General features: G+C 52.2%; 7 protein-coding genes across 7 annotated transcripts; 2 read left to right on the top strand and 5 right to left on the bottom strand.

The window, feature by feature from the left end:
• Positions 1 to 93: 93 nt before the first annotated feature.
• Positions 94 to 1721, bottom strand: Pdw03_6973 (Signal recognition particle protein SRP54; the record flags this gene model as incomplete). Its single annotated transcript, XM_014678878.1, has 2 exons — positions 94 to 1587; positions 1644 to 1721. The coding sequence occupies 2 exons, from the start codon at positions 1719 to 1721 to the stop codon at positions 94 to 96; spliced, it is 1572 nt and encodes a 523-aa protein (XP_014534364.1).
• Positions 1722 to 1973: 252 nt separating this feature from the next.
• Pdw03_6972 (Ribosomal RNA-processing protein) lies at positions 1974 to 2888 on the top strand (the record flags this gene model as incomplete). The annotated part of the gene is made up of 1 exon (XM_014678879.1): positions 1974 to 2888. The coding sequence occupies one exon, from the start codon at positions 1974 to 1976 to the stop codon at positions 2886 to 2888; it is 915 nt and encodes a 304-aa protein (XP_014534365.1).
• Positions 2889 to 3190: 302 nt separating this feature from the next.
• Pdw03_6971 (Adrenodoxin) lies at positions 3191 to 3928 on the bottom strand (the record flags this gene model as incomplete). The annotated part of the gene is made up of 3 exons (XM_014678880.1): positions 3191 to 3432; positions 3492 to 3598; positions 3669 to 3928. 3 exons carry the CDS (start codon positions 3926 to 3928, stop codon positions 3191 to 3193), a joined length of 609 nt encoding a protein of 202 aa, XP_014534366.1.
• Positions 3929 to 4142: 214 nt separating this feature from the next.
• On the top strand, positions 4143 to 5728 carry Pdw03_6970 (Mitochondrial fusion protein (Ugo1), putative; the record flags this gene model as incomplete). The annotated part of the gene is made up of 2 exons (XM_014678881.1): positions 4143 to 4508; positions 4589 to 5728. 2 exons carry the CDS (start codon positions 4143 to 4145, stop codon positions 5726 to 5728), a joined length of 1506 nt encoding a protein of 501 aa, XP_014534367.1.
• A 624-nt stretch (positions 5729 to 6352) lies between these two features.
• Pdw03_6969 (Peptidase S26A, signal peptidase I, serine active site) lies at positions 6353 to 8452 on the bottom strand (the record flags this gene model as incomplete). The annotated part of the gene is made up of 3 exons (XM_014678882.2): positions 6353 to 8127; positions 8183 to 8306; positions 8375 to 8452. The coding sequence occupies 3 exons, from the start codon at positions 8450 to 8452 to the stop codon at positions 6353 to 6355; spliced, it is 1977 nt and encodes a 658-aa protein (XP_014534368.2).
• A 998-nt stretch (positions 8453 to 9450) lies between these two features.
• On the bottom strand, positions 9451 to 9720 carry Pdw03_6968 (uncharacterized protein; the record flags this gene model as incomplete). Its single annotated transcript, XM_066101510.1, has 1 exon — positions 9451 to 9720. The coding sequence occupies one exon, from the start codon at positions 9718 to 9720 to the stop codon at positions 9451 to 9453; it is 270 nt and encodes an 89-aa protein (XP_065956593.1).
• A 218-nt stretch (positions 9721 to 9938) lies between these two features.
• Pdw03_6967 (reverse transcriptase) lies at positions 9939 to 11521 on the bottom strand (the record flags this gene model as incomplete). The annotated part of the gene is made up of 2 exons (XM_066101509.1): positions 9939 to 10916; positions 10973 to 11521. The coding sequence occupies 2 exons, from the start codon at positions 11519 to 11521 to the stop codon at positions 9939 to 9941; spliced, it is 1527 nt and encodes a 508-aa protein (XP_065956592.1).
• Between the last annotated feature and the right edge of the window lie 1303 nt (positions 11522 to 12824).

Genomic DNA, 12824 nt, shown 5'->3' with positions numbered 1-12824 from the left:
CCAGCCCAGATGCTAAGTTGATGAGCCAGCGGTTTGATATGGAAAGGAGAAAAAAAAGCAAGGACGCAATAAGAAGATAATTCGAGACCGAGCTTAACGTCCTCTTCCACGTCCACCACCGCCGCCGCCACCTCCCATTCCACCCATCAACCCGCCCATTTGGCTCATTAGGCTCTGCATATCTGGCATGCCGCCACCACCTCCCATCATCTGCATCATCTTGGCCATGTCAGGCATGCCGGGCATACCACCGCCGCCAGCACCGCCCATAGAGGCCATGCGCTTCTGCATGGCAGCCATCTGCTGATTCTTGTTTCCGCCTTTCATCATGTTCTGAGCTTGCTGCATTTGTTTCTTCTGACCGCCCACACGCTTGGCCATGCCGGCCATCATGCGGTGCTGGGAGAGCACGTCCTCGACCTCACGGACTGTAGTTCCACTACCGTGCGCGATGCGGACCATGCGGCTAGGCTGCTCGACGAAGTTCTTGCCATCGCCGTCCAGTTCGGCTACAGTCATACTGTCGAAGATGTAGACCATGCGGCGCAGCTTCAATGAGCCGTCCTCATCATCCAGACCCTGGGTCATGTTAGACAGACCGGGGATCATGCCGGACAACTTGGAGAGCGGGCCCATCTTCATGATCGATGTAATGTTTTCCCGGAAGTCGCGCAGAGTGTAGATGCCTTCCGCAATGTGCTTGTATGTTTCCTTGGCACCTGCAGAGTCCTTCGTCATGGCTTGGACGTGCTCGACAAGTCCGGCGACATCGCCCATGCCAAGTAACTTCTGAACAAACGCGCGGGGCTCGAATCGTTCCAGATCCATCATGTGCTCGCCGGTACCAAGGAAGATAATGGGAGTGTGTGTCGCGGCGACAGCAGAAATAGCACCACCACCAGCGGCATGGCCGTCGGTCTTGGTAATAATGATAGCTCCAAAGTCTGCCGTTGCCTTGAACGCTGCGGACTGAGCCTCAGCCGATTGACCAATTGTGCTGTCGAGCACGAGAATGGTCTGGTCTGGCGTCACGGCCGTCTGGATTTGTGTCATTTCCGTGAAGAGCTCCTCCTCCTGTCGGTGACGACCACTCGTATCAACAATGATGATATCGAAACGCTCTTTCTTAAACTTGGCCACACCCTCTGCGGCGACGACAGCGGGATCCGTTTGCGTGAGACTACCAAAGTATGGGATCTTAGCCTTAGTAGCGTTCTGCTTCAGCTGGTCGAAAGCACCAGCACGAAAGGTATCCGCGCAGACTAGCGCTGTCTTGAATCCTCGCGTCTGGTAGTGCCGAGCCAGCTTCGTACACGTTGTTGTCTTACCCGCACCCTGCAAACCGACGAACATGATCACATTGGAGCGACCCTTCTTTGGCCGGAAGGAGTCTGCACGCGGGTCCACCAACTTTACGAGCTCGTCGAAGACAGTTTTCTGGATCAGTCGCTTCTTGTTCACTGCGGCTGGGAGCGAGGCGAAGTTCACGCTAGCCTTGATCGATTTGCGAAGTGTTCCCACAAGACGGACGTTGACATCGGCGGAGAGGAGAGCGGCGCAAATTTCTTTCAGCATGTCATCGAAGGCCTGTTATTAAATTAGCAGGTTGGCTTGTGGGCCACATTGGACAACACATGGCATACCTTCTCATCGAGGTTATTGGACCTCGTCAGGTCATTGACGGCGGAGTTGATTCGCCGCCCAAGGTCTTGGAGAACCATGGTAAAGATTTGTGTAATTGTAAACGATTAATAAGAAAACCCAGAATAAGATCGTAGTCGTCTGTGATTCCGCGATGGAGGAGGGGTGAAGGTGAAGCCCGTCGAGAGACCAGAGAGGCGATGTGGAGGAGCCAATCGGAGAGTCAACGCTCTCTCACCGCCCCAAAAAAAAGTTGTATTATGGGCACTTTTGGATCAGCGTCTTGACCTTTTTCTTTACTTGCATTATTGCATAATTTTTTTTCTGTGAAAATGCCTCCTACCTTTTCCAAGAAGCGCAAGGTCCTTGATGGCCTAAAGGGCAACACTGGTCGCAAGAAGAAATTCGTCAAGCAGCGCTTCTATCACAGCAGCTCCGAGGACGAAGAAGATGGGAATTTCAACCCAGTCAGTCTTGAAGACTCGGACGCCGAAGAGGGAGGGGCCACAGCGATCAAACCCTCGGCCCTAGATCTTCGCATGAAGAAGGCAAAGATAAGAGAAAAAGCACCCGCACCGGAACCGAAAAAATCAGACGCTAGTGCTAGCGACTCCGACTCCAGTGTCGGCGAGGAGATCGAGCTGGACGACGAAGACCTCGAGAACGACGATGATGAAAGCGACATCTCCGGATCTGACGAAGATGATCTCTCCGACTCATCTCCAGCCCGTAAGGCCACAGGCGCCAATCGCGGCCGAGCCGTCCCCAAGCGCAACGACCCTACCGCATTCTCAACCTCCATCTCCAAAATTCTGTCCACAAAACTTCCTACCTCCGCACGGGCTGATCCCGTTCTCTCGCGAAGCTCTTATGCCGCGAAGCTGGTCAACGAGGCTGCAGATGAGAAGCTCGACAACGCCGCACGGGCAAAGATGCGCGCCGAAAAGAAAGAGGAATTGGATCGCGGGCGTATCCGCGATGTGATGGGTATCGAGCGAGGAATAGCCGGTTCTGTTGCTGAGGAGGAGAAGCGCGTGCGCAAAATGGCGCAGCGTGGTGTTGTGAAGCTGTTCAATGCTGTGCGCGCGGCCCAAGTCCGAGGAGAGGAGGCGGCCAAAGATGAGCGCAAGAAGGGCACAATCGGTATGGGAGAGCGGGAGAAGGCTGCCAATGAGGTCAGCAAGCAAGGATTCCTGGAATTGATCAATGGAAAGAAGGGGAAGCCTTTGAACATCGAAGAGGCGTGAGCTGGATCTACGATTACCCATGGCATGTTTCTGGCGTTGGGAGAAATTCTTTTTTGTTTTGTATTCTTTTCTACATTGTGATAAATATGCTCATGTGGAGAGTCTTGTTTGATCAAAATAGTACAGGAGATTTTCATTTTGTGAAACCGTGCAAGTCTACTAGATACATCCAATGAATGTTACAATACAAAGTCCTATTTGGTGTCCAAATAGGACCATGAACCCTCACTGTGTTCGATTCAGATAAGATGTGAGGGTATTCAAGATCCAGACAGTCCCACCCGGGGTTTCTGTTGAGGTCTTTATTTCGACTCAAAGTCACTTGCTTGGAGATTGCGTGTCATGGATGGCAATCGCACAACCATTCCGTCAAGATTCTTGGTCATGATCACCTGGCAGCCCAACCGAGAGGTCTCGGTAAGCCCGAAAGCCAGATCCAACATGTCGTTCTCATCGTCCGATGGCTCCTCCATTTTATCAAAGGTGTCTGGGTCTTCCACAATCACATGGCACGTTGAGCAGGCACAAGATCCTCCGCACGCACCTATTTCCGGCATAATGTCAGGATTTAAGATTGTCAACCATCATGTCGGCTCAACTCACCTTCCATTTCAAGGTCATTGGCCTGTGCGATATCGAGTAAGTTATCGCCCTCGGCAACCTGGAGTTCTATCTTGGTGCCATCCTTGTCGATGAATGTCAAATTGATTCTACAAAGACAGTCAGTATATAGCGCAGGTAGCGCAAAATCGGAAGAAGAGAGAAATCTGTCGGGCTTACTCTTCCCCGGCCTTTGGCGGCGTTATATGGCCATGCGCAGCTTGTGAAGTCACCGAGAAAGCACGTCGGGATGTATTAAATCTTTGCAAAGGTGATTCAAGGCTTTTCTGTGCTTTCACTGGCGAGCGAGTGTGTGTTGTGATTCCGGTGTTCCCCCATGACCTTGAATAGCTTAGGCATCTCCGCGATTGAGTCGAACGAATATCCCCGGTCTTGGGTACCCGGCGCAATTGATGACCAACTTCTCGCCAGAAAGCCATGTTGCAGAGATAAGAGTAAATAAATTAAAAGTGGAATTCAAAGCCAACAGAGAAAAGAAAAGGAGAATCCGGGGGAAGATGGGAATAGTGAGCAATGATCGCCCATTGGCCGCGGAGGAAAAAAAAGACTGACAAAGCTTGGGCGTTCGGACATTCCACTTCTCCCGTTCTTCTTTCCCCGAACTGCCTTTTAACTCCGACACAACATCACATCATGGCGTCTCGTGAAGGGATTAATCCCTTGCGGCCTTACTATATCCCTCCGTCTGGCTTATCACCCGCTTCAAATGCGCCTGCCGAGGTGGCATCGCCATCATCAGCCCAGGTGTTTGGCAGCACAGCTCGTGATCTCATGCCGGACTTGGACTATGCCGATTATCTAGAAGCCTCGCCATCGGTGTCTGACTGGGCCCGCGATGCCTTGAACCGAGCGTTTGTGCGCTACACCAAGGTTCTTACTGCGCAGCCGTTTGACGTTGCCAAAACCATCTTGCAGGTGTATGTCGTCCCAGACGCCACAGAGGAGCAGTGTGATCGGAACTCGACACCGGGTGCTGAAGGAAGCTCTTATGATGATTCGGTAAGAAGGCTGCTCTCTGTAGCCGATACACGACTGTGTTTATTCCACGAACCATGACTGACGGACTTGCTTGCGTATAGGACTCGGAATCATCCGATGATGAAACCAGTTACTTCACCTCAGCGGCCCCTCCGACCGCGACGCCGAGTACACCTCGATCTCGCAAATCACGCCACCGCATCACCGACCGCAGTGGCTATATTCGACCAGAGTCTGCCGCACAGCCCAAATATGCCTTGACTCTCAAGAACTCCAACTCTCTGACCGAAGTTTTATCCCAGCTATGGTCCTCCAGCGGCCCAACCTCCCTCTGGAAGTCTTCTAACACTACATTCATTTACTCACTTCTCCTGCCGACTTTGAACACTTTCATCCGCAGTCTTCTGACGGCAATCGTCGGTTTGCCAGAAGAAGACATTTCCACGTCGATGACTGCAGACATTCTGACGGCATCATCCCCTCTGGCAACGTTGGTCCTGTCGTTCGTTTCCTCCTCGATATCCGCCCTGATCCTAGCTCCTATCGACACTGCTCGTACATTCCTGATGCTTACGCCTGCAATCCATGGACCGGGGTCCCTCGTCCGAGCTATCCGCCAGCTCCCCACACCCAACTGCACGATCCCCTCGCATCTCGTCCCAATCACCGTGCTTCACTCAAGTCTCCCCAACCTCATCATGACCTCTACACCACTTTTTCTCAAATCCTATCTGTCCATCGATCCCATTCTAAACCCAAACGCATGGAACCTCTGTGCGTTTCTTGGCTCAGGACTTGAACTCGCCGTGCGATTCCCACTCGAGACCGTGCTCCGCCGCGCCCAGATCGCTACATACACATCCTTGAGTCTGCGTCAAAAGTCCTCAGGCGGTAGCATCAGTGCGGCATCTATTGATGCGTCCGATGTGGAAACCATCGTCCCTACTCCTCGCACATACCGCGGTATTATTGGCACAATGTGGCATGTCGTTTATGAGGAGGGTGTCAGCTCGACTCCGTCAGACACAGAGCGTGCCAAGCAGCTTCTCGGCCAACGTGCCTCACAGAAAAAGCGACAGCAAGGCCAGGGTATTCAGGGCCTGTACCGCGGCTGGCGCATTGGCATGTGGGGTATCGCCGGCATCTGGGGAGCCAGTCTGTTGGGCGGTGTTGCTGGTGGTAGCGAAGACGAGGTGACAACAAGAGGTGGCCATGGCCGTTCTAGCGGCGGACGTTTCTAATAGACGCTATCGAGCATGGAGACAATCGTCTTCGTTCTTTTTTTTTTGAAAGGTCACCAAGTCGCCACTCAACTGATCCAACCAGTTATTCGTGAAAAGACATGCCTCAAATCAAGTCTCTTCTGCGAGTCTCATTCAATTGTCATCCCACTCCTCTTGCTATTCTGGTCGTAAAAGCTCGATATCCTGAATCTTCCAAATCGGCAACGTCGGAAGCATCTCTCCTATCGCGTGCGGCATTGATTTCCGGTATTCACTCTCCTCTCCTCCCCTTCTGTCTACATCTTATACCCCAGTGAATGGATCCAGGGGCAACGGCGATCGGCGTCATTTTTTTGGTTTACCAATCCCTGCAGCACAAACCCTGTATAAATCCTCCCTACCCCACTACATAGCTATGTAACGAGGTACAAATCACAGCCCGATCTCGCTCCGTGCTTGTTTGGTATCTAATCTATTTGAAGCTTGATTATGGAAACTGAAATTCTTGACATTTGGCAATTCAAGGCCGTGTTAATCTCACGCCACCTGCTTGGAAATATTTAATTGTATGATCATCCAACCTGCCTTCAACAGATTCAAATGAACAAGCGAGGCGATCCATTTAAGAAACGATCAAATCAACTAATCGAGTCTCTCAATCTTTCGCAGTCGATCCGCAAGTTGAAAGTAGAGCCTATCAACCGTTTCAACAGTCCATGTTGCCAACTCTGGCAACCGTCCCACAGCAGTTCCAAGCACCACACCCCAACTAAGATCCAAAACCTCATCCTCAATCACACGGCCCGGCGGCAGAGACGGGCCATGCACACCCACACCGTGGTCCAACGGCACACTGAGACGATACTTCCAAACAGCCTCCCCATCCACATACAACGAGTACGTAAGAACCGAGCTGCGAGCCCGGACAGGCGCATCAGCACTTGAACCAACATCCTCAACCACCTCCACAATATCAATAAGCCCAAACTTGCTGTTTCCATTCGGCGCATACTTCACCAGAACATCCTCGGTGTCTGTCTGGTAGTATGTACGGATAGGGAGGTAAAACATGCTCAACGGACCAACGCTGAACTCATGCAGTCCCACTCCAGCCGTATTAGGCAAAAGCTGATCAGGACCGAGGTTAAGTTCTGGGTCCGGGAACCTGGTAGCACCGAATTCGTGTCTGTCACCGCTAAGCATGACGATGCGGATGCCTAGATCCCGCTCCGCGCGCCACATGGCTTCGAAGACGGTGCGACGCTCGTCCAGGAATCCGCCCCAGGTATCAGTGGTTCCGACATGCCAGTTCTTAGTGAACGGAACACTGGAGGAGATGATTTTCCAGTATGTGCCTTCCGGCTCTGGGGTTGAGATGTACGCAAGGAGAGATTGGAGCTGGTGGCCGCCGAGGATAGTTGAGTTCTTGTGCGAGGGCTCGGTGCGGTAGGTGCGCGTGTCTAGCATGAAGAATGAGGCTGGGCCGTGCGCGAAGGCAAAATAAGTTACGTTGTCTGGGTGGGCGAAGGGTGCTGCGGGGATGGGTGGGTTTGCTCGCACGTGGTAGTGGATGAAGGGATCTGCTGCTGCGGGATAAGGCGCAGTTTTGTTGCCCTGCGACCAGTCGTTTTCAATCTCATGGTCGTCGAGGGTGTGTAGCCAGGGGAGGTCGATGGCGCGGTTGTTTTCTGGTCCGTGGGCCCAGGAGGGGGATGAGTAGATGCGTCTGTACTCGCTGCGGTAGTGGGACATTGCTGAGCCGAAGCGCCAGGGGACATCTATGTAGATAAAGTCGCCTAGGAAGAGCATGAATGCTGGGCGGAGTAGCGAGGGCAGTTTGGCGAGGGCATCGGTCATTTGCTCGAGGCCTGGGATCCGCAGTGGATGTGATAGTAGGCTGTAAGGGAAATTTGGCTTCAGGCAACTTGATGTTACAAATGATAGTCGGCTTGCTTCAGGGGTTTCATGCTCAGGCGCTGTGATAAATGTGCCAGACTTGTTGTTAGACAGCGAGTAGCGATATCGTGTCGCCGGCTTTAGATCGGTAATGGTTACAGTCGTAGTAAAGTCGGTGGAGTTATCCAGCTTGTAAACAATGCCCTCTTCGTACCAATCCTGGCTCGTTTCAGTAATCTCCTGGAACATGACCGTCACCGGTAGGCGAGCTGAGTCTGGCTCGCGAAAGAGCAAGTTGGCAGTGGTCGGGGAGACATATCCAATGCGCGAGAATGCAACATCTGTGGTAGGATAAAGTAGAATACCACGGGTCAAGAAGTCAAGTGATAGCACTGCCAGGACCACATTGATTAACATTGTGATCCCGGTCCACAGGGGCCACTTTGCCGAGGGCAGCCCTGTCAACAGTGTGTTAAGCACGGAGTCGCCGGTTTTTGCACGGCGAGATACTGAATTATTCTCTGTAAACCATATGGTTAGAATCTATGTTGTGAATGTTTAGAATTGGAGCCTGACTGTTCGAACCACGGGCTTTAGGCGTCTGGCTTTGAGGATGGGTGTTCTTGAGCAAGGATAATATTGACGACAAATACACCACTAGGGAGGTAACCACCAGAGGCACAAAGTGATGGCCAGGAATCTGGAGATACGTCAGTTTTCTGAAACGCGAGATTGACCGTCTATGGGGGGGGGGGGGGGGGGTCATACCCATCGCAGAAACGTGAAGGTCGTCAGTCGGATGATCGCCGAGCTCGTGGCTATCGCAATGCGCAGTAGGGAGGCCATTATGCAAATCAATATGACCAAGTGCAAAGAATAAAAAATCACTGCATGCTACCTTGAAACAATGAGGAGATGGTGAAGAACGGAAGATGGTCTTTCCAAGAGTTGGTAATTGATGCGATGACGTATCTATCTAGGGAAAGATCGACAATGGCCTTCGTTGAAATCAATTTGCTGCAAAGTGCACGAAGATTGTATAAACTGATGTCTGTTCAATGACGATAGAGCAGGACGATAGAGCAGATTTATCTATTTTAACCACAATGGTAGTACCTACAATTTAGGGACCTGCTGAAAGCTGACGCTGTAATCCCGAAGACAAATGAGGCCGCTACTCCTGATGGGCTACATAAGACCATTTAACCGCTAGGCCAAAAGATCATAAGGACAAACAGAACATCTGTTTGTCATTGCAGCGGCATATATATCAGGCCCTAATATCCATTAGGGACCACATCCCTCCCCACTAGCCTAGACTACGCCACAGGCTGGCCACTCGCAAAGGCCTTGCCAGATGCCACAGAGGAAGCCATCGCCGAATTCCTCCACGAAGATATCTTCACGGTATACGGAGCGCTAGCGGAATTTCTAACCGACAATAGCGCCAACCTACTTACCACCTCAGTGCAATACATACTTCATTAAGCTAATCAACGCTAAGTATAGGACAACGACGCCGTACTGCCCGCGGACGAACGGCAAGGTAGAGAACTTCAACGGTCTACTAGGACGGATACTCACTAAGTACAATATAGGGAAACCTACTCGGGTGAAAGACCTATACCTAGCCTGTGTTATGGAATTAAGCTGGTTGTGGTAAAGATGATCTTATTACTATAGAGTTGTTGCGTAGGATAAGTACGCTGCTTAATAATACGTATGTCATCATCCATCCCTCACAACTGCCCCCGTTGAAAGCGTGCTGCCGCCCTCGGTAGCATCGGATGTGTGTCTAAAAGTCCATTGCAAGCTGGTCGTGCGGGGAAAGGGGCGTCTGTGGTTCAACCACCATCCGGTGGGCTAAGTACCGCAGCAAGTAGGCCCAGGTCATTGTCATCAGCCACATCATCTGTAAGCGAACCGCTGTGATCCTCAACTAGCCTGGATTCATCACCAGCATCAGTTGTCGCGTCCCCGTCAGAGTCCGTGGTAGCGAGACTGCGGGCGCGTCCACGTCCTCGTGTCTGACGTGGGCGACCTCGATGAGATCCCCTTGCCGAGCTTGGGGGGGTTTGAGCCAGGGTTGGCTTCCGAGGTGTTTGGGGAGGCATTGGCTGGTTAATGGGTTGGTCTTGTTGAGGGTAGCTCTGGATAAAAAAAATTGATGAAACAGTGATAGTTCCGATGAAGAACTGAGAGATGTGAATGGAAGAAGAAGTAGCAAGAGAAACACATGAGAGTAATAAAACAAACAAACAAGGAGCGGGCATCAGCAAAGGGTATATCAAATATGAACGCTAATATAAACAAGCCCGCTTCAGATGTATGATTAATCTGTGGACTCCTGCGTATGACGCAGGACGTCTTGGAGGTATTCTAGGACCTTTTCTTCTGCTCCCACCAGGTTATCCTCATCCAGCCACTCCAGGTGTTCATTCCCCACTCCGGACCACCGGACTAGGTACTGCTTTCGTCGACCCCGTCCGCGGCCTCTGTGTCGCATATCCAGGACCGCGTCTACGTCTGCACGATCTGTGTCTTCTGGAAAGCGTGGGTCGAACGTGGAGGGAGGTTCAGCTGAAGAGAGATCGCCTTCTTGAGGGGCACGTTCTAGGTGTTGTAATGATACCACTGGGTGAGCTCCAGCAAGCTCTGGCGGCATCTGCAAGCGATATGCCAGGCGTCCGACGCGTTCAATGACACGGCACTTGATATGTCGCTGGGTAAGTTTCCTTGTGATGTTGCGCGATGGCCATACATAACCTGGCTCAGTCCCTTGCGCAAGACGTAAGTATACGAAGTCATTCTTCTGGAAAAAGATAGGCTTGTGACGGCTATCGTATTGCTTCTTCATCACCATAGCCGCGTACTTGGCACATTCGTCAGCGTCCTGTCGGCTCGCTTGGGGAGATCCGACGAAAGCCTGACGGAGGAGATTCCATGGCATACGTAGATCGACACCGAACATAAGTTTATGTGGTGAGTCGCCAGTGGATACATTGACTGAGGCATTCAGTGAGGCTTGCATTGGCGCGAGACCTTCGTCCCAATCCGCTTCTTGGTGGATATTCTGCCAGTGGCGTAGCCAGATTTCGCCTGTTTGGTTCGAACGTTCCGATTGGCCGTCCGCCTGTGGGTTATACGCCGCCGTATATAGGAGCTTAGTGCGTAGGGCAGTAAATATACCCTTCCAGAAGCCTTGAACAAAGCGCTTGTCCCGGTCGGAGATCCACACCACGGGGATCCCCCAGTCGCCCTTCTGGAGGTCACGGAGGACCGCGATAGCCCATTCTTCACCGCTCCAGGTCTTCTTTCCGGGCGTCGAGCGATACGCTTTGTGGATTTACATGTGTAGATTGCCACCGCATCGAAACCCTTCTTCGTGCGTGGCAGGCCAGTAACAAAGTCAATTGTCAGCGTATGAAACGGGATCGGTGGCGCGAGAATCGGCTGAAGTGATCCGTATGGTTTGTGACGATGTACTGCGTTTTTTTTGCACTCGTCACACTGGTCGATATACACCCGGAGCTTTTTTGCTCCCTTGTGTATGACAAAGCCTCGCATCTTCTGCCAGGCGCGATGGAAACCGAGGTGTCCGTCACCGTGTGCCATTTCGAAGATATCATCTTTGATCGCCTCAGGAATACACAGCCACCGGTCGCCGTCGGCCTGCGTTGAATACAGCAAGCCGTCGTCGGTTTCGTAGGGTAGACGTGGCTTGATAGGGTCGGGGTCCTGTGTCACCCTTTGGAGCTCGTTGAGGACAAGGCTCCATTTAGGGTCTTCCTTGTAAGCTGTTCGCACACGTTGCTTGAAATCATCGGAGAGCTGTACGTAGGACGTGAGGAAGGCGTAGGCCTCATCAGGAACGTCCCATGTGGATGCCGCGCCAGGCAACGCCAGGTCAGACATCAAGCTGACAGGCCTAACTACGTCAGACGCGGGGTCGGCGTACAGGGCTTCCAGGTCATCGTCTTCACGGGGCTGGGCTTTGTCCACTGCTGATAGACGGGAAAGAGCGTCTGCGACGTAGTTTAATTTTCCCGCCTTGTGATGGACTTGCAGACGAAACTGCTGGAGATACTGAGACGCTCGCACCAGACGCAGGTTTAGTCGATCTGGTGACGCGGATACCAAAGAGGTAGTGAGATTAATCGTCGCTATGTGATCAGTGTAGGCTACTGGTGTCAAGTCTTCCGGAGCTGCTTCGATCATGTGTCGGATTTTGCGTACGACCCAGACAATGCAAGAGACCTCTAATTCCGTTGCCCAGTACTGTTTCTCGGCTGGGGTCAGCAGTCGACTCAGGAACATGATTGGTTCTACCGCGGTCGACGGTGGGGTCATCTTCAGGTTTGTGTGTGTGTAGTCACGCTTCACATGGAATACCATAGCTCCATGACCGCCTTCCTGGGATGCGTCGATGTCGAAATACAATCGCCGTGTCCGGTCCCAATGCGCTAGCCATCGGGGATCCTGGAAGACCGCTTGGATGGCATCGAAGGAGGCAAGCTCACGCTCCGTCGGATGCGCGTACCGTGTGCGGGTAGACCACTCTCGACGTGGACGTCCTTTGACTGGGCTTCCACGTAGGAGCTCGGTCTTTCGGATCTGTAGTGGCTCGGATTTCTTTGCATAGAACGGGACGTACTGGCGTAATGCGCCAGTCATACCGAGGTACGTTTCCAGCTGACGCAACGTACGTGGAAACTCCAGGCCGGCGATTGCCTTAATCTTGTCTTCGGGTGTGGTCATGCCCAATGCGTCTACCCGCTGGCCTAGCAACGAGACCTCGGGAAAGGCGATATACGCCTTCTTAGGCTCCAGGGATACTGAGTGCTTCTCGAGAACACCCAGGACCAAAGACAAGTGCTCGATGTGGAGGTGGAAGGCGTCCGACGCCACAACGATGTCATCAAGGTATGCCCTACAGAAGTCTGCAAACTCCTTCAGGAGCAAGTCCATCTGACGTTGGACATATGGCACGCTATTGCAAAAACCCATAACGGCCACATGGAACATCTCCTGGCCCCTATGTGAGACGACACATATACGATCGCGGTGGTCACGTCGGACACGCCACTGGTAAAAGAATTTCGCTGCGTCTAACACAGAGATATATTGCTTACGCTGAGTTAGGAGGACGATGTCGTCTATTGTAGGGATAGGATAAATGTCTCGCTGGACGACCTTGTTTAACGGAAGGAGGTCGACG

This window comes from Penicillium digitatum, chromosome 2, assembly GCF_016767815.1.
Source record: "Penicillium digitatum chromosome 2, complete sequence".
Classification (NCBI taxonomy): Eukaryota; Fungi; Ascomycota; class Eurotiomycetes; order Eurotiales; family Aspergillaceae; genus Penicillium; species Penicillium digitatum.
Note: the sequence above shows the minus strand (reverse complement) of the source record. Positions and strands in the feature narration are given on the sequence as shown.